This window comes from Bombina bombina, chromosome 1 (assembly GCF_027579735.1).
Source record: "Bombina bombina isolate aBomBom1 chromosome 1, aBomBom1.pri, whole genome shotgun sequence".
NCBI classification, from domain to species: domain Eukaryota; kingdom Metazoa; phylum Chordata; class Amphibia; order Anura; family Bombinatoridae; genus Bombina; species Bombina bombina.
The window spans coordinates 489,561,506-489,581,640 of record NC_069499.1 but is presented as its reverse complement, the minus strand read 5'-3'; the positions used below and the strand labels follow the sequence as shown (position 1 = coordinate 489,581,640).

The 20,135-nt window shown below is 38.4% G+C and overlaps 1 protein-coding gene across 1 annotated transcript in view; it reads left to right on the top strand.

Annotated features, from left to right (window-relative positions):
- The window catches only part of TBCCD1 (TBCC domain containing 1), a 210,625-nt gene that overhangs the window by 17,811 nt on the left and 172,679 nt on the right, over nucleotides 1–20,135 (top strand). Inside the window, exons 2-3 of the mRNA XM_053698547.1 lie at nucleotides 2,428–2,583; nucleotides 10,358–10,724. Coding sequence (XP_053554522.1) covers nucleotides 2,428–2,583; nucleotides 10,358–10,724 — 523 coding nt within the window. The remainder of the gene's footprint in view (nucleotides 1–2,427; nucleotides 2,584–10,357; nucleotides 10,725–20,135) is intronic.

Genomic DNA, 20,135 nt, shown 5'->3' with positions numbered 1-20,135 from the left:
TTGGTCTTCACTGCACACTTTTTCTAAATTTTACAAATTTGATACTTTTGCTTCTTCTGAGGCTATTTTTGGGAGAAAGGTTTTGCAAGCCGTGGTGCCTTCCATTTAGGTGACCTGATTTGCTCCCTCCCTTCATCCGTGTCCTAAAGCTTTGGTATTGGTTCCCACAAGTAAGGATGACGCCGTGGACCGGACACACCTATGTTGGAGAAAACAGAATTTATGTTTACCTGATAAATTACTTTCTCCAACGGTGTGTCCGGTCCACGGCCCGCCCTGGTTTTTTTAATCAGGTCTGATAATTTATTTTCTTTAACTACAGTCACCACGGTAACATATGGTTTCTCCTATGCAAATATTCCTCCTTAACGTCGGTCGAATGACTGGGGTAGGCGGAGCCTAGGAGGGATCATGTGACCAGCTTTGCTGGGCTCTTTGCCATTTCCTGTTGGGGAAGAGAATATCCCACAAGTAAGGATGACGCCGTGGACCGGACACACCGTTGGAGAAAGTAATTTATCAGGTAAACATAAATTCTGTTTTATCCCCCAGAGAACCCGACACACCTATACATGGGTGGTATCACTGTACCCAGTAGATGCTACTTAAGACATATTGGGGTGTTATTCGGCAGTAACCCTTAATGTTCTCAGTAAATATATTCTTAAATTGCTATTTTGTCAAAAAATCACTACTTTTTTCTTTTTCTTTTTTTCTTTCTCAAACTTTGGCATAAATTGGTGGTAAAATGGTTGCATGTAAAGAGTCAAAATACCCCATGTTTAATACCTTAGGCTGTCTTCTTTAAAATAAAATTAAAAAAAAAAATAATATATACAAAGGGGTTAAAAACAAGGGCACTTTAATTCATCAAAATTGACATTTTAAGCGTTTTCTTAAAAAAAACTTACCTTTTAATCCTGAAAGCTGCTCCATCGATTTCCCCTGGCTGTCGGAAGCCTCTGCTTATGTCAGAAATGACGAAACTGGCTTCCTCCAATCACGGCGTTCCCACCCCCCCGGGGGATGATGGCCTGAGGGAACGCTTTGATTGGATGATGCCGGATTCGTCATTTTGGACCTGCGAATAGGGCTTGTGACGGGCGTAGGGAGCGCTGCACGGGCTTTTAGGATTAAAAGGTAAGTTTTTTTTTTTTTTTTTTTTTTTTTTTTTTTTAAAGAAAACGCTTGAAATGTCAGTTTAGATGAATTAAAGTGCCCTTGTTTTTAATAGGATTATTAAAAACAGGGCACTAATTCATCAAAATTGACCTTCACTTTAAAGGGACACTGAACCCAAAATTTTTTCTTTTGTGATTCAGATAGGGCATGCAACTTTCTAATTGACTCCTATTATCAAATTGTCTTTATTCTCTTGGTATCTGTATTTGAAATGCAAGAATGTAAGTTTAGATGCCGGCCCATTTTTGGTGAACACGCTGTGTTGTTCTTGCTGATTGGTGGATACATTCACCCACCAATAAACAAGTGCTTTCCATGGTCCTGAAACAAAAAAATAGCTTAGATGCCTTTTTCAAATAAAGAAAGCAAGAGAACGAAGAAAAATTGATGCCTTTTTCAAATAAAGAAAGCAAGAGAACGAAGAAAAATTGATAATAGTAAATTAGAAAGTTGCTTAAATTTGCATGCTCTATCTGAATCATGAAAGAAAAAAACTTGGGTTCATTGTCCCTTTAAAGTAAATTGGAAAGTTGTTTAAAATTGCATGCCCTATCTGAATCATGAAAATTTTAAAGGGACAGTCTACGCCAGAATTTTTATTGTTTAAAAAGATAGATAATCCCTTTTATTACCCATTCCCCAGTTTTGCATAACCAGCACAGTTATATTAATATATGTTCTACATCTGTGATTACCTTGTATCTAAGCCTCTGCAGACTGTATCTCAGTGCTTTTAAAAGACATGCAGTTTAGCCTATCAGTGCAGACTCTTAAATAACTCCACAGGAGTTATTACAGTGTTATCTATATGACGCTCATGAACTAGTACTGTATAACTGTGAAAAACGGTCAAAATGCTCTGAGCTAAGACGCGGGTTTCAACGGTTTAGAAATCAGTTTGAGCCTAGCTAGGTTTAGCTTTTAAAAAATACCACCAAGGGAAAAAAGCAAAAAAGTTGTTTAAAATGACATGCCCTATCTGAATCATGAAAGTTTCATTTTGACTAGACTGTCCCTTTAATTTTGACTAGACTGTTCATTTAACTCATGGCTCCCTAGTTCATAATTTCATGAAGCAAAAACCAATATTTATGTTGCAAAATGTTTGTGCAAAAAAAAAGTTAATTGTAGAATAGACAAATTGGAAACTTTTACAGGCTGTGCATACTATAATCTGCAGTTTTCTAATTTGAAACTTTGCTTTTGTACTATTAATAAAAAATTTTTTTTTTTTAATTTTAACAGCTTTCAGTGGATACTCTACAGTTCCTGCTTTTTCTCTACATTCAGCAGATTAATAAAGTTTCTTTGCGAACTTCTTTGATTGGGGATGAGTGGCCAAGTCCAAGAGCGAGATCACCTACTCCTGATTTTGCTGGACAATCAACTTTTCTCAATAAGGTGCTATTAGTGTATTGTGCTGTATATGTGGACTAAATATTAACTTCTTTTTTTTTTTTTTTTTTTTTTGCAGTAATCCATTTAAAGTTTAAACTGTGTGTATATCCTACCTATCTACATTTAAGTGGTTTTGTTTCTGCTCTACTGTGTACACAGTATCGGAAGCCAAAAGCCTGAGATATTGCACATCTAATTTGCATATCTTACACAGAATCCTCAGGTGCATTGATAACCATTATATATACATACATACATACATACATCTCCTGGGGCAAAGCAAGCGAGGATACTTGGCACTCACTTGCAAGTACACAGCTGAGATTAAAGGCAAAAATGGAAGAGTTAGTTGCCGCATATGGCCAAATGGGTCAAGATCTCTCCCATCCTGGGTCCTTAATACAGCCAAACAACCCATGCTCTCAATCAATCAAACTGGAAACCACCCAAGGGTGCACATGCCTTATGTAATCTCCCTAGACATATTTATATATGGCATAGAATTATTGTATATAAAATTAGAAAATCTCGGCAAGTATCCCCAATTGCTTAGCCCCAGATGTACTCTCATACCTTGCTACCAATGCACCATGGAACTCTGGGTAAGATATGAAAATTAGATATACAATATCTTACACTTTTTGCTTCCAAGTATTGTGTTTAACCACAACAACCCCCTTTATGGGATGGGTGCAGTAAAAACACTTCCGGACAGCTATTTCAAGTTTATTAACTCTGATACTTGCTTAGATTTTCTAACATTCTATACGATAACTCTGGCTCTTACTTTTTATGAAACTGAGGGGATTTTAATATCTCTCTCTATCTTTCTTTCTCTCTCTCATCTCTCTATCTCATCTCTCTATCTTTTTCTCTCTCATCTCTCTCTCTATCTTTCTCTCTCATCTCTCTCTCTATCTTTCTCTCTATCTTTCTCTCTCATCTCTATCTTTCTCTCTCATCTCTCTATCTTTCTCTCTCATCTCTCTCATCTCTCTATCTTTCTCTCTCATCTCTCTATTCATCTCTATCTATTTTTCTCTCTCATCTCTATCTATCTTTCTCTCTCATCTCTATCTATCTTTCTCTCTCATCTCTATCTATCTTTCTCTCTCATCTCTATCTATCTTTCTCTCTCATCTCTATCTTTCTATCTCTTTCTATCTCTTTCTATCTCTTTCTATCTCTTTCTATCTCTTTCTATCTCTTTCTATCTCTTTCTATCTCTTTCTATCTCTTTCTATCTCTTTCTATCTCTTTCTATCTCTTTCTATCTCTTTCTATCTCTTTCTATCTCTTTCTATCTCTTTCTATCTCTTTCTATCTCTTTCTATCTCTTTCTATATCTTTCTATCTCTTTCTATCTCTTTCTATCTCTTTCTATCTCTTTCTATCTCTTTCTATCTCTTTCTATCTCTTTCTATCTCTTTCTATCTCTTTCTATCTCTTTCTATCTCTTTCTATCTCTTTCTATCTCTTTCTATCTCTTTCTATCTCTTTCTATCTCTTTCTATCTCTTTCTATCTCTTTCTATCTCTTTCTATCTCTTTCTATCTCTTTCTATCTCTTTCTATCTCTTTCTATCTCTTTCTATCTCTTTCTATCTCTTTCTATCTCTTTCTATCTCTTTCTATCTCTTTCTATCTCTTTCTATCTCTTTCTATCTCTTTCTCCTAAATTGATGTTTTCTCATAAAACAAACTAAATTATTTTCACAACAAATATTCTTGTACATTAGTTTCCTAGAATACAGTTTCTTGATTACTATAAAAGTTGTTAATTTTAAATCAATATTCTCATATTTAGAGTATAAAAAAGTACTTTTAAACTGCAATCTATTTTTTATTTTGTTTTTATTATTATTAAAGTGAAAGTCAATCCTAACGTTGTACAAACAAAGGGGACTTTCATTCATGAAGTATCTTATACAGTACTTCTTGTAGAAAGCTCCTTTATTTGTTTCAATCGATCACCGTTTTTACCTGGTACAGCAGTTCACAGCTAAAAAATTTTTTCGCTAAGAGGTGACGTTTTCACCTCTTAGCCAATAGCCATGCGATAAATCTGGCTCCCATGGGCGCCAAGTCGGATTTACCCGCACGGCTATTGGCTAAGAGGTGAAAATGTCACCTCTTAGCAAAATTTTTTTTTAGCCGTGGGCTGCTCTAGCAGCTAAGAACGGAGATCGATTGAATTAAATAAAGGAGCTTTCTACATGAAGTATATTATTCTTCATGAATGAAAGTCCCCTTTTATTTGTTTTAATAGTCAATCCTAGCATTTGTAAAACCCTAGGATTGACTTTCACTTTATTATGAATTACATTTTTTTGTTGTTTTTTTTTTGTTTTTTGTAATTTCCTCTCAAAACAGAATTAACCATAATTGGGAATCCAGAAACTTTAACATATAGATAAGGGCTGATCCAAGTTTTCTGGTGCATTATACTTTAATGTTTTTAAGTTGTCATAGGTCTTATTTATAGAGGTTGGGGGAGTGTTAAAATGTCTCCTTTGTATACAAACTCATCACTCAGAATGAATCAACAACAATCGTACCTACTTTGGTGACAGATAATTTATTTTTTATCACCTTTGTTTTATTTATTGTATTGGTTACACTCTATCACTTTTTTAACTTTTTAACAATCGTACCTTCATTGACAACTTTGTTTATTTTCCTGTTTGTCTCTCACAACCTCCTTACTGTATAGACGGGCACTATGGCTAAATATGGTCACCACCAGCTCCTGTATATAATTTCTTTACTTTCAGACCAGGAGAATTGTGTTTGTTCTTGTTACTTTAATTCTTTTATTGCTTTATTGAGAGAGAAAAATAAAAAAGAACCATGACATATTTCACCCACTCCACTATCATTTGATTTGATCAGAATGCTTCCCTAGTCTTAAGTAAAGATCTCATACAAAATCTGCAAAGTGTTAACTATAATGCAGCACATACATGATACTGGTAATCTGCCTAGTAATTAAATCTTAGTTGCATGAAACCACAAATTTTTCTTTCATGATTCATATAGAGCATGTAATTTTAAACAACGTTATAATTCACTTCTATAATTTTAATTTGCTTCATTCTGTTAGTATCCTTTGTTAAAAGCATAGTTGGTGGCTCTTGTCGTTGGTTCACCAAATGTGTTCATTACTGATTCTTTAAAGTCTTACCTTAGATTAAGCTGCAAATAGCCTCCTGCACCTTTCTATATCATGCAGCAGGAACAGTAAAAAAGTTATTTTAAAATGAATAGTGTTTCTGGACAGTTTGAAATGACTGCTAAGCTCCGCCCACTGATGGCATCATGATCTGCGCTGCATATGGCATCCAATCACAAAAGGCTCACTAGTTGGATTCAACAGACTGTCATTACTATTCAGCAGAGTGCCTAGATGCAGCCCAGATCCTGTTATCAGTGAGCGGAGATTGGCAACCATTTCAAAGTGGCCAGAAACTATTTTAAAATAACTTTTTTACTGTTACTGCTGCATGATATAGAAAGGGGTGCAGGAGGCTAATTGCAGCTTAATCTAAGGTATGACTTTAAGATGACTAAGGTGTGTAGACTGTCTATTTAAGCAAATTTTGATGGTAGATGTCTGGCTAATTAAAAAAAAAAAAAAAAAATGGGTTTCATATCCCTTTAACACAGGGTTTGACATATCATTTTAGCCAGGATGCTACTGTTAGAATCTTACTGCTGACACGTTTGCTTTATTATACATGTTCACAAAAATTCATTTGTAATTTTGATCTTCATTTTAACTCTCTTCTGAATTGAGTATTATTTCTATAAAACAATAAAAACATATCAGTTTTCTTCAAGATACGACGAGTCCACAGATTTCATCCTTACTTGTGGGATATTAACCTCCTGCTGACAGGAAGTGGCAAAGAGCACCACAGCAGAGCTGTATATATAGCTCCTCCCTTCCCTCCACCTCCAGTCATTCTCTTTGCCTGTGTTAGTGATAGGAAGAGGTAAAGTGAGGTGTTAGTTTAGTTTTCAGATCGCTAAGTTAGCAGCTAAGAATGCAGGTTTTGCCATTCTAGCACGCAGAGCCTTTTGGTTAAAGTCTTGGTCTGCGGATGTGTCATCTAAAACCAAGCTTTTGTCTATTCCTTTCAAGGGGAAGACTCTGTTTGGTCCTGACTTGAAAGAGATTATTTCAGACATTACGGGAGGTAAGGGCCATCTCTTACCTCAGGATAAAACACCTAAACAGAAAGGTAGGCAGAGCAATTTTTGTTCCTTTCGAAACTTTAAGGGAGTTCCTTCCTCATCTTCCACAAAACAGGAAAGGAATTTTGCTCAGGCCAAGTCCGTCTGGAGACCCAACCAGGCTTGGAACAAGGGTAAACAACCCAAGAAGCCCGCTGCTTCTACCAAGACAGCATGAAGGGGCGGCCCCCGATCCGGGACTGGATCTAGTAGGGGGCAGACTTTCTCTCTTTGCCCAGGCTTGGGCAAGGGATGTTCAGGACCCCTGGGCACTGGAAATTGTGACCCACGGGTATCAACTGGAATTAAAAAATTCCTTCCCAAGGGGAAGGTTCCTTCTTTCACGATTGTCTGTAGACCAGATAAAGAGAGGCGTTCTTACGTTGTGTAAAAGACCTCTCTACTATGGGAGTAATTTGTCCCGTTCCAATGCTGGGGCAGGGGTTTTACTCAAATCTTTTCGTGGTTCCCAAAAAAGAGGGAACATTCAGACCCATTTTAGATCTCAAGAGTCTAAACAAATTTCTCAGAGTCCCTTCTTTCAAAATGGAGACTATTGGTACAATTTTACCAATGATCCAGGAGGGTATGACTACCGTGGACTTAAAGGATGCATACCTTCATATCCCTATCCACAAGGATCATTATCAGTACCTGAGGTTTGCCGCCTTGGGCAAACATTTTCAGTTCGTGGCTCTGCCCTTCGGGTTGGCCACAGCACCCAGGATCTTCATGAAGGTTCTAGGGACCCTTCTGGCGGTTCTCAGGCCGCAGGGCATTGCAGTAGCACCTTTATCTGGACGATATTCTGATCCAGACGTCGACTTATCATCTGACAAGGTCCCATACAGACACGGTGTTGTCCTTTCTGAGAACTCACGGATGGAAGGTGAATCTAGAAAAAAGTTCACTAATTCCTCAGACAAAGGTTCCCTTCTTGGGAACTCTAATAGATTCTATATCCATGAAGATTTTTCTGACGGAGGTCAGAAAGTCAAAGATTCAAAATACATGCCGAACCCTTCAGTCCAATCCTCGGCCATCAGTGGCTCAGTGCATTGAGGTAATTGGATTGATGGTGACAGCAATGGACATCGTTCCGTTTGCTCAATTTCATCTCAGACCACTGCAACTGTGCATGCTCGGACAGTGGAATGGAGATTATGCAAATTTATCTCCTCAGATAAATCTGGATCAGGAGACCAGAGACTCTCTTTTTTGGTGGTTGTCGCCGGATCATCTGTCCCAAGGGACGTGTTTCTGCAGACCCTAGTGGGTGATAGTGACAACGGACGCCAGTCTACTAGGCTGGGGTGCAATCTGGAATTCCCTGAAGGCTCAGGGTGTATGGACTTCTAATCAACATTCTGGAGTTGAGAGCAGTATTCAATGCGCTTCAAGCGTTGCCTCAGTTGGCTTCGGCCAAATTCATCAGATTCCAGTCGGACAACATCACGACTGTGGCTTACATCAATTATCAGGGAGGAACGAGGAGTACCTTAGCGATGAAAGAATTATCCAAGATAATTCAATGTGCGGAGGCCCATTCTTGTTATCTGTCAGCAATCTATATCCCAGGAGTGGACAACTGGGAAGCAGACTTTCTAAGCCGACAGGCTTTTCATGGGGGGGAGTGGGAACTCCATCCGGTGGTGTTTGCCTCACTGATTCTCCGATGGGGCAGACCGGAGTTGGACCTGATGGCGTCTCTACAGAATGCCAAGCTCCCAAGATACGGATCCAGGTCGAGCGATCCTCAGGCCGAACTGATAGATGCTTTGGCAGTGCCTTGGTCGTTCAACCTAGCTTATGTGTTTCCACCGTTTCCCCTCCTTCCCCGACTGATTATTCGGATCAAACAGGAGAGGGCTTCAGTAATTCTAATCGTGCCTGCGTTGCCACGCAGGACTTGGTATGCAGATCTAGTGGACATGTCCTCTGACTCCGTGGAAGCTTCCAGTGAAACAGGACCTTCTCATTCAAGGTCCTTTTCTACATCCAAATCTAGTTTCTCTGCAGCTGACTGCTTGGAGATTGAACGCTTGATTTTATCTAAGCGGGGTTTCTCTGAGTTGGTCATCGATACTTTGATTGAGGCGCGTAAGCCTGTCACCAGAAAGATTTATCATAAGATATGGCGTAAATATCTTTTTTGGTGTGAATCCAAGGGCTACTCATGGAGTAAGGTTAGGATTCCCAGGATTCTGTCTTTTCTCCAAGAAGGATTGGAGATAGGTTTATCAGCGAGTTCCTTAAAGGGACAAATTTCTGCTTTGTCGATTTTGCTACACAAACGTTTGGCAGATGTTCCAGACGTTCAGTCTTTTTGTCAGGCTTTAACTAGAATTAAGCATGTATTCAGACCAATTGCTCCACCCTGGAGTTTGAATTTAGTTCTTAATGTTCTTCAAGGGGTTCCATTTGAACCCATGCATTCTATAGATATTAAGTTGTTATCTTGCAAAGTTTTGTTTTTGGTTGCTATTTCTTCTGCTCGTAGAGTTTCGGAGCTTTCAGCTTTACAATGTGATTCGCCTTATCTTATCTTCCATTCTCATAAGGTGGTTTTGTGTACCAAACCTTGTTTCCTTCCTAAGGTTGTTTCTAATAAGAATATTAATCAGGAAATTTTTGTTCCTTCATTATGTCCTAACCCTTCTTCTAAGAAGGAGCGTATGTTGCATAACTTGGACGTAGTCCGTGCCTTGAAGTTTTACTTGCAGGCGACTAAGGATTTCCGTCAATCATCTTCATTATTCATTGTTTTTTCTGGAAAGCGTAGGGGTCAGAAAGCTACGGTTACCTCTCTCTTTCTTTTTGGCTGAAGAGTATCATCCGTCTAGCGTATGAGACTGCTGGACAGCAGCCTCCTGAAAAGAATTACGGCTCATTCCACCAGGGCTGTGGCTTCCTCATGGGCATTTAAAAATGATGCTTCTGTTGAACAGATTTGCAAGGCTGCAACTTGGTCGTCTCTTCACACCTTTTTTCCAAATTTTACAAATTTGATACTTTTGCTTCTTCTGAGGCTGGTTTTGGGAGACATGTTCTTCAAGCAGTGGTGCCTTCCGTTTAGGGCCCTGTCTCGTCCCTCCCTTTCATCCGTGTCCTGTAGCTTTGGTATTGTATCCCACAATTAAGGATGAAATCCGTGGACTCGTCGTATCTTGTAGAAGAAAATGAAATTTATGCTAACCTGATAAATTTATTTCTTCTAAAATACGATGAGTCCACGGCCCACCCTGTTATTTTTTTAAGACAGGTATATTTTTTAGTTAAACTTCAGTCATCCCTGCACCTTTTGGCTTTTCCTTTCTCTTCCTAACTTCGGTCAAATGACTGGAGGTGGAGGGAAGGGAGGAGCTATATATACAGCTCTGCTGTGGTGCTATTTGCCACTTCCTGTCAGCAGGAGGTTAATATCCCACAAGTAATGATGAAATCCGTGGACTCGTCGTATTGTAGAAGAAATAAATTTATCAGGTAAGCATAAATTTCCTTTTTATAAGTAAATAAGGTGTTCTGTTTCTTTTTTTCCTTAGAACTGGGATGATTATAGCCATCTTACCTTTATACAGACTCACCTTCCCTTTCTTCTTGAGTTACTTTTGGAACCTGACCAGCTCACCAAATCATCCCATTCCAGCCATAACAGTTTAATATCCCTTGATGCAGTTAGATCTCTCGGCTTTCTCTTTGAAGGAACAGTGGATAAGAACAGGACTGTTCATCTTCTGTTGGATTTAGCACTTTGGCAGCCATTGCAAAATAGAAGTGGTTTTTCCAAGACTTCTAATACATTTTCACTGCCGAAGATGCAGGCTTGGATAAGGGACAGTCTGGTAATAAATCCCTTTGGGATTTCATCATGCATCAAAACTGGGAGAAAACTAGCATGGGCACATCAAGGTAAGTATACAACCAAACTACATTAATAAAACAATTTCCCCACAAAATATAAAATGCAGTGTTTAAATAGTATGCAATAGTGCCCTTTAAACACATTATGTCCCAAAATAAAGGATATTCTTGGTGTGAGTTGTTTTTGAAATGCAAGTTGCATTTACAACCCTTTGAATCTTTGTTGTATATTTCTCAAATGAAAGCAATAAAATAAAAAAGTAATTCCTATAATTTATAAAAATAAATGTGCCGATCAAATGATACTCACATACTCTATTCCAAAGGTTGGCAACCTTTTATGAACATTGTACCAAAGTAATACTATCAGTGGCGGCTTGTGGATTATTCGAATGGGGATTCACAATAAAAAAATAAAATAAAAAAAATAAATATATATATATAATATAATTTTTTTTTTAATAAACAATATGAATATAGGGGAAAGGGGTGTGGGAAAAGATTCTTATGGCGCAACACTCTAAACTGAAAAAGAAGTAATAGATTATTTACTGTAGTACCTGGAATAGTAATAAACCTATGAAAAAAAAAATATATAGGTGTGTTTTCACTGTTATGATATCAAAATGACTATATTGGAGCCACATATATAGTATCCCTAAATGATTAAAATGCGAAGTAATTAAACAATGGTTATGTGTTTAATTAAAATATGTCTAATAAATACTAAATATATATTGTTCTATACTAAAAAACATATATGATTCTGAACTAATTTTTATGGAATGGCAATTGTACATAATCCTACAACAATCCGTGTGTAAACACTGTTACGGTGCACTAAATATAAAATATATACAATAGGACGTATTTAAATAAGACTCAGATACAATAGTGATACAAATCATATGAAATAGATCTATCATGCAATATTTAGACTACTAAACAGTAGAAATGCCGACATGAAAGTGATGGTAATTATTAAATAATAATCAATCTTGTCTTATACAAACATTTTACAACTTTTAAACATAAAAAAGATAAGAGCACAATGAACAAATAGTCTGTATATATAGTCCTCGTAAATCCCCAATAGAGAATAAGTGAACAGGTGTCAAAACAATTTTCTTTAAGCAACAGGTTCCGTTGGGAGCCTACTTACACTCCTTCACCTCAATCCTATGAGGTAAGTGCCGCGTAGTGCAAGGGGAATCCCTTCCGGGTCTCAGCTGCGGGTTGGAATTTTTCTGTCTTCCGAAAGTGTTAGCACTCTTCACCACTCGTTCCTGTGTTTATTATGGCAAAAGGAGAGAAAGCAAACAATAGTGCAACTCTGTATGTAAATTACACACAATTTATTATAGTAAAAAGATGTACGCTTACATTAAAAACCCTCAATAACATATGAGGTAATTCATAGCTAATATTGCCATATACTTGTATCCCAGGAATGAGGTATCTTTGATGTGAAGTGTGCACTCTGTGCAAACATATAGTAAAAAGTCCTGACGCGTTTCAAAGGGATATAACAACTTTAACCCTTCTTCCTCAGAGGCAATTACCGTTTGCATTGAGAAACCAGTTTAAAAGCATTAATCTGAGCGGCGGCACGCCCCCTAGCATATACGTCATTCTCTGATGTTCAATCCACGTGTGCTGGTATCACGTGGTATATCATTCATACCATTGGCTGTGCTGACAATCCATGAAATAGCGTAATGGTGCAGCTGGAGATCACTTGTCACATTTTGCGAATTATTTATGGTAACTGTCTCCGGCTATGACACCCAGTCAGTAAAAGTGCAACAGTTGTTGAATTCATTATATTAATAACGATATATTAGACTTATCCATAGAAGATTTAAGTGGTGTTTAGAAACTGAGATAACGATAAAATTAAATTGTTGCACTATGAGAATAAAACCTTCCTAAATATTCCTATTTGTAATTGCACTACTCTCCTGACAAATGTGATATATATATATATATATATATATATAATCTCATGATTTTTTATTTACGGATTACCTGAAATAAAGGCTAAACAAAACGTGTATATATATATATGGTGTCTTTCTTATTATGGCTAAAATTTAAAAAAAATGTGTTTTAGCCTAGTTACTTATTGTGATAATAAAACAAAAAATCATGGCTGAATGTAAACTGAGCAATATATTTTCTCTTGCAAGGTGTATCCAGTCCACGGATTCATCCTTTACTTGTGGGATATTCTCATTCCCTACAGGAAGTAGCAAAGAGAGCACACAGCAAAGCTGTCCATATAGCTCCCCCTCTAGCTCCACCCCCCAGTCATTCTCTTTGCTGGCTCTAAGCACTAGGGTCTCTCTCAGGAGTGTAAAGTGAATGTGGTGTTAGAATTGTAGTTTTTATTATCTTCAATCAAAAGTTTATTTTAAATGGTACCGGTTTGTACCATTTACTCTCTAGCAGAAAAGTGATGAAGATTTCTGCTGAGAGGAAAATGATTTTAGCATGTTGTAACTAAAATCCACTGCTGTTCCCACACAGGACTGAGGAGTACCAGAAAACTTCAGTTGGGGGAAACAGTTTGCAGGGTGATCTGCAATAAGGTATGTTCAGTCATTTATTTCTAGACAAGACTGAGATAATGCTAGAAGACTGACAAGATCCCCATGAGGGGAGGGTAAGCTATGTTCACAGACTTAGTAAGGAATTGAATGCTTACATAATAGGGCTAATATACTGGTTGACACTTATTCAGGGCAATCGATTGTTTGGCTAAGGAAAAATCGTTTTGCAAGACACTTTGAAAGCCCTTTTGGGTTTTTTTCTGGGGTTATTACCACATGGCGGTTTTTTAGTCACTTAGGAGCTGTAAGGCCTAGTAAATCACTCCTGAGTAGAGTGGGAGGGGCCTAATTGCCTCAGATGCACAGTTAGAATTGCAGAGAAGTTCATGTTTCACATGGAGGGTCCTGCTGATGTTTGAGGGCCTAAAAGAAGCTATATTCCCCAAAATCTGATCCCTAAGGGAAGGTAGGGCCACAGCAAGACTGTGGTAAGGTGCTGTAGTGATTTAACCAGGTGTTGGCTTTAGGCTGCTCCGGTTTGGGCATTAAGGGGTTAATCGTTTTGAAACTTGGGGTGCAATCTTATTAAGGCTTTAGCTACATACTGTGAAAATTTCAGAAAGATTGCTGCATTTTTCACCGTTTTGTAAAATTGTGTGCTCTTTTTATCTCTTAAAGGCACAGTTTTCAAATTGTGTTTTTTATTTGATTTAAAGTGATTCCAAGCCTGTTTGTGTACACTACTAGTCTGTTAAACATGTCTGACACTAAGGAAAATCCGTGTTCAATGTGTTTAGAAGCCATGGTGGAACCCCCTCTCAGAATGTGTCCCACTTGTACTGATATGTCTATACACTTTAAAGATCATATTGTTGCACTTAAGAATGTGGCCCAAGATGATTCTCAGACTGAAGGTAACGAGGGTAGCGCGTCTGCCTCTCCCCAAGTGTCACAACCAGTTACACCCGCGCAAGCGACGCCTAGTACCTCTAGTGCGTCTAACCCTTTTACATTACAAGACTTAGCGGCAGTCATGGATAATTCTCTTACAGCCTTCTTATCTAAACTGCCTGTGTTACCTGCAAAGCGTGATAGCTCCGTTTTTAAGAACAGATTATGAGCATTCTGACTCTTTGGTAGCCGTATCCGATATACCCTCACAACGCTCTGAAGTGGGAGCGAGGGATTTGATGTCTGAGGGAGAAGTCTCTGATTCAGGAAGGGTTCCTCCCCAGACAGATTCAGATACATTGGCTTTTAAATTTAAACTAGAACACCTCCGTGTTTTACTTAGGGAGGTATTAGCTACTCTGGATGACTGTGACCCTTTGGTGATTCCCAGAGAAATTGTGTAAAATGGACAAGTACCTAGAGGTCCCTGTTTACACGGATGCGTTTCCGGTCCCTAAGAGGATTGCCGATATCGTTACTAGGGAGTGGGATAGGCCAGGTGTCCCTTTTGTCCCCCCTCCTGTTTTTAAGAAAATGTTCCCCATATCTGACCCCATGCGGGACTCGTGGCAGACGGTCCCTAAGGTGGAGGGGGCTGTTTCTACACTAGCTAAACGCACAACCATACCAATTGAAGACAGTTGTGCTTTTTAAAGACCCTATGGATAAAAAATTAGAGGGTTTACTTAAGAAAATTTTTGTTCAACAAGGTTTTCTTCTCCAACCTATTGCCTGCATTATTCCTGTAACTACTGCAGCTGCTTTCTGGTTTGAGGCGCTGGAAGACTCGCTCTAGACGGAGACCTCATATGAGGAAATTATGGATAGAATTAAGGCTCTAAAGCTAGCATATTCTTTTATCACTGACGCCGCTTTCCAAATAGCTAAGTTAGCGGCAATTTTTTTTTTTTTTCTTTTCAGGTTTCACATTTTGGCGCGCAGGGCGCTATGGCTAAAGTCCTGGTCGGCCAATGTGTCGTCTAAATCCAAGCTTTTGAACATTCCTTTCAAAGGGAAGACCCTATTCGGGCCTGAATTGAAAGAGATTATTTCAGATATCACCGGGGGAAAAGGCCATGCTCTCCCTCAGGACAAAGCCTTTAAAACAAAGAACAAAGCTAATTTTCGTTCCTTTCGCAATTTCAGGAACGGCCCCGCTTCATCTTCTCCGGCTGCAAAGCAAGAGGGTAACGCTTCACAGCCCAAGGCAAACTGGAAACCTTACCAGGGCTGTAATAAGGGTAAACAGGCCAAAAAGCCTGCAGCTGCCACCAAGACAGCATGAAGGGGTAGCCCCCGTTCCGGGACCGGATCTAGTAGGGGGCAGACTCTCTCTCTTCGCTCAGGCCTGGGCAAGAGATGTGCACGATCCTTGGGCATTAGAGATTGTAGCCCAGGGATACCTTCTAGAATTCAAGGACTCTCCTCCAAGGGGAAGGTTCCACATTTCTCGTCTGTCTACAGATCAGACAAAGAAAGAGGCGTTTTTACGCTGTGTAGAAGATCTACATACAATGGGAGTGATCCACCCAGTTCCAATTGCAGAACAAGGACTGGGGTTTTACTCAAACCTGTTTGTGGTTCCCAAAAAAAGAAGGAACTTTCAGACCAATCCTGGATCTCAAAATTCTAAACAAATTCCTCAGAGTCCCATCATTCAAGATGGAGACCATTCGGACAATCTTACCAATGATCCAGGAGGGTCAATATACGACTACCGTGGATCTAAAGGATACGTATCTGCACATTACTATCCACAAAGATCATCACCAGTTTCTCAGGTTCGCCTTTCTGGACAAGCATTTTCAGTTTGTGGCTCTTCCTTTCGGGTTGGCCACTGCTCCCAGAATTTTCACAAAGGTGCTAGGGTCCCTCCTGGCGGTTCTAAGACCGCGGGGCATAGCACTGACGCCTTACCTAGACGACATCTTAATTCAGGCGTCAACTTTCCAAAGAACCAAGTCTCACACGGAGATTGTATTGGCCTTTCTGAGGTCTCACCGGTGGAAGGTGAACATCAAAAAGAGTTCTCTCTCCCCTCTCACGAGTTCCATTCCTAGGAACCCTGATAGACTCGGTAGAAATGAAAATATTTCTGACTGAGGTCAGAAAGCTAAATCTCTTAACTACTTGCCGAGCTCTTTATTCCATTCCTCGGCCATCTGTGGCTCAGTGCATGGAGACAATCGGACTAATGGTTGCGGCAATGGACATAGTCCCTGTTGCTCGGATACACCTCAGACCACTGCAACTATGTATGCTCAAACAGTGGAATGGGGATTATGCAGATTTGTCTCCTCAAATTCAGTTGGACCAGGAGACCAGAGATTCTCTTCTCTGGTGGTTGTCTCAGGATCACCTGTCTCAAGGAATATGGTTCCGCAGGCCAGAGTGGATCATCGTAACGACCGACGCCAGTCTGTTGGGCTGGGGTGCGGTCTGGGACTCCCTGAAAGCTCAGGGCTTATGGTCTCGGGAAAGAAACTCTTCTCCCGATAAACATTCTGGAACTGAGGGCGATATTCAACGCTCTTCAGGCATGGCCTCAACTATCGGCGGCCAAATTCATCAGATTTCAGTCGGACAACATCACGACTGTAGCTTACGTCAATCATCAGGGGGGGAAACAAAGAGTTCCCTAGCGATGACGAAAGTAACCAAAATAATCAAGTGGGCAGAGGATCACTCCTGCCATCTCTCAGCAATTCACATCCAAGGAGTAGACAACTGGGAGGCAGATTTTCTAAGTCGTCAGACTTTTCACCCGAGGGAGTGGGAACTCCACCGGAGGTATTTGCCCAGGATGCGATTGGAACACAGGTTATCAAAGTAGGACCTAACACTTTATGATTGGGTTTGTACCCGTATGCATAAATAAAAAAATTATTGTTATAAACAGCACAGTGTTTGGTATGTGTGAAAAATTAATAATAATGACGAAAATAAATTGTGTGTAAAACAAGTGCTCAGGACAATTTGTGTATAATATTAGTGATACATTGAAATAATCAGATATCACAGATAAACAATGATATTTGTGGCGATTGAATAAAATATATAAAAAAAAGTACTTATCAATGTCCCAAAAATTGCTGTGATGTAAAAAATGAGTGTCCAATCCTAATATGTGAACGGTGATGTGTTCAGGTGTTTGGCGTGCTCCTCTTGTGTCCCGCGGTGCGATGGGTCAGGGTGTCTAGAATGGAAGATAAACAAGGGGCGCCAACATAGTGTGAATCGTTCAAACAACAAATATAAAAGTGATGTGCAAAAAACTACTCACAAGGAAAGTGGCACCTTAAATGAATAAGGTGCGATAAAGCAGGCTGACATTCAAATTCCAGCAGTCAGTACGCTGGAGGTCTCACCCAGAGGACCTGTGGAATCCAGATAGGCGTCTAGAAAGTAGCACCCACGTTTTTTAGGGCCAATGGCTGGACCAGGTGAGCTGCAAGCTGATAGGTGTTCTCCTGCTGCACTCACGCCACCGAGACTTTTCTCCAAAACTGACAGTGTCAGTGTATGAAAGGTTCCGTGGTAAAAGTCCTGTTTCAAAAACAAGTGGATCGTGGAAAGAAGCAAAAATACCGGGTCGTGGTATAAAACAAACAGTATTTATTTTGCAACGCGTTTCTCAGTCTATTCCAGACCGTTTCATCAGGCATAATCATAGTTAACAATAGAGATCTATTTAAACCCACAGTGACCCGGAATTGAAACAAAAGGTCAACTCTATTAACAATGTTGCAATTGCAAAAACATTTAACTTTTGATACATTGTATAAATTGGTTTGAACAATTGTGACCACACAGATAACACTTAAATAAAAAGTATATAAAAAATCCTATTCGCAATTACCAAATATATCTGGAAAAAAATAAAATATCTCATAGTAAACTGGACATATATTAACATGTGTGTATATGTATATCTCATCTCCTGGTTGGATTCAAACCCAGGACCTAATGTGTGCTAGGCAATGGAAAAATCAAAAGGCTACCTTTATGTCTTGTTTGAAATTCTTGCAAAAAGGATTAGTATTGATACAAGATATATAAATTGATCTACATGTCTCACAATGACTAGAAGATAATCTTATTTGGTCTTTTTAATAAATGACTCTAATTTTTAAAACCAAACTAAAAGGAATTTTCTTATAAATATAAAACTAAAAAAAAAAAAATGTTCGTGACAAATGCTTACTATAAATAAGTGACATATAAAAATTGTAAAAAATATGTGTATATATATATTTTATTTTATGGCTCCACTGGGCTTGAACTTGGGACCTTCTGTATGTTAAGCGAGCATGAAATTGATAAGGCTATCTTGAAGGCCTATTTTTATGTTGTATATTGGAGCAGAAATATGTTAGGAATTATGTTATTAATAATATGTATATATATATATATTTCGGACTCCACTGGACTCGAACTTGGGACCATCTGTATGTTAGGCGAACAAGAAATTGGTAAAGCTATCTTGAAAGTTTGTTATATATTGGGGCAGAAATATATTTAGGAATTATGTTATTAATTGTTTCCAATCATATACAACAACCAAATAGACTAAAAAGTGTATCCAGAATGTATATAAACAATCGTAGGTGTATGTATTGATGAATAATCAAACATTCAAAAAGATGAAATGTGCAAAATAGTGTATCGTAAAAAATAATATAAATCAGGTATGTAAAATATAATATAATATGAAACTATATAGGTGCTTGGACTATTAGGTTTAGAACCGGATAGACAAGTGCATACATATACATAACTATGTAGACATGCTCATCATGGGCATATACACATAAATATAAGTGTATGGAAACATAACATATTCTATATGTGTCTAAATTGCATTAATGCAATATATTATTGAAGACTGACAAAGAAGAGAAAAAGAAATAAGAGAGATATAATGTAGTGGTATCAACATATGGTAGTGTTTGTTAATGTATATCAAAAAATATAAGAAAATATGATGTACTAGACCCTAAAAGCTAAATCTCATGTTAGATATAAATGTAACCTGTATAAAAGTGATAATTTATTTGAAGGCTGCCAAATCTACATTGGCATTTAAGCTTAATGGATACAAGGTTTTGAGTTTGTGTATCCAATATGTTTCTAATTGCCTGAGTTTAATCAGACGATCATAATCTGTGGAAGGTGGTACATGATCAATAGGGATAATTTTATAGATATCTGGACTCCCGTCGTGTATCGTTTCACAATGGTTGGGGACACTATGGTTGGTTTTAGTTTTTTTACAATTTTTACAATTTCGATGATGTTCACCCCAACGGGTACGGAGATATCTAATAGTGCGCCCTACATACTGGACGCCACAAATACAATTAAGGAGATACACTATATATTTAGATTCGCAATTGAGACGATGTGTGATTTGATAAGTTAAACCAGTAATATTGGATTTAAAAGATTTTTGTGAAAATGTAAATTTGCACATGTTGCAAATGTGCAAATTTACAAAATAGCACCAACAATCAAACCAAAAAGAAATCCACAAACAACGTTGTTTGTGAACCACTTTTCATTACACAATACATTAACAACCACTACAAAATTCGAAACATACTACATAAACATTGGAACATTATCCAAAAGGATCCTTTCTCCAACATAGGTGTGTCCGGTCCACGGCGTCATCCTTACTTGTGGGATATTCTCTTCCCCAACAGGAAATGGCAAAGAGCCCAGCAAAGCTGGTCACATGATCCCTCCTAGGCTCCGCCTACCCCAGTCATTCTCTTTGCCGTTGTACAGGCAACATCTCCACGGAGATGGCTTAGAGTTTTTTAGTGTTTAACTGTAGTTTTTATTATTCAATCAAGAGTTTGTTATTTTAAAATAGTGCTGGTATGTACTATTTACTCAGAAACAGAAAAGAGATGAAGATTTCTGTTTGTATGAGGAAAATGATTTTAGCACC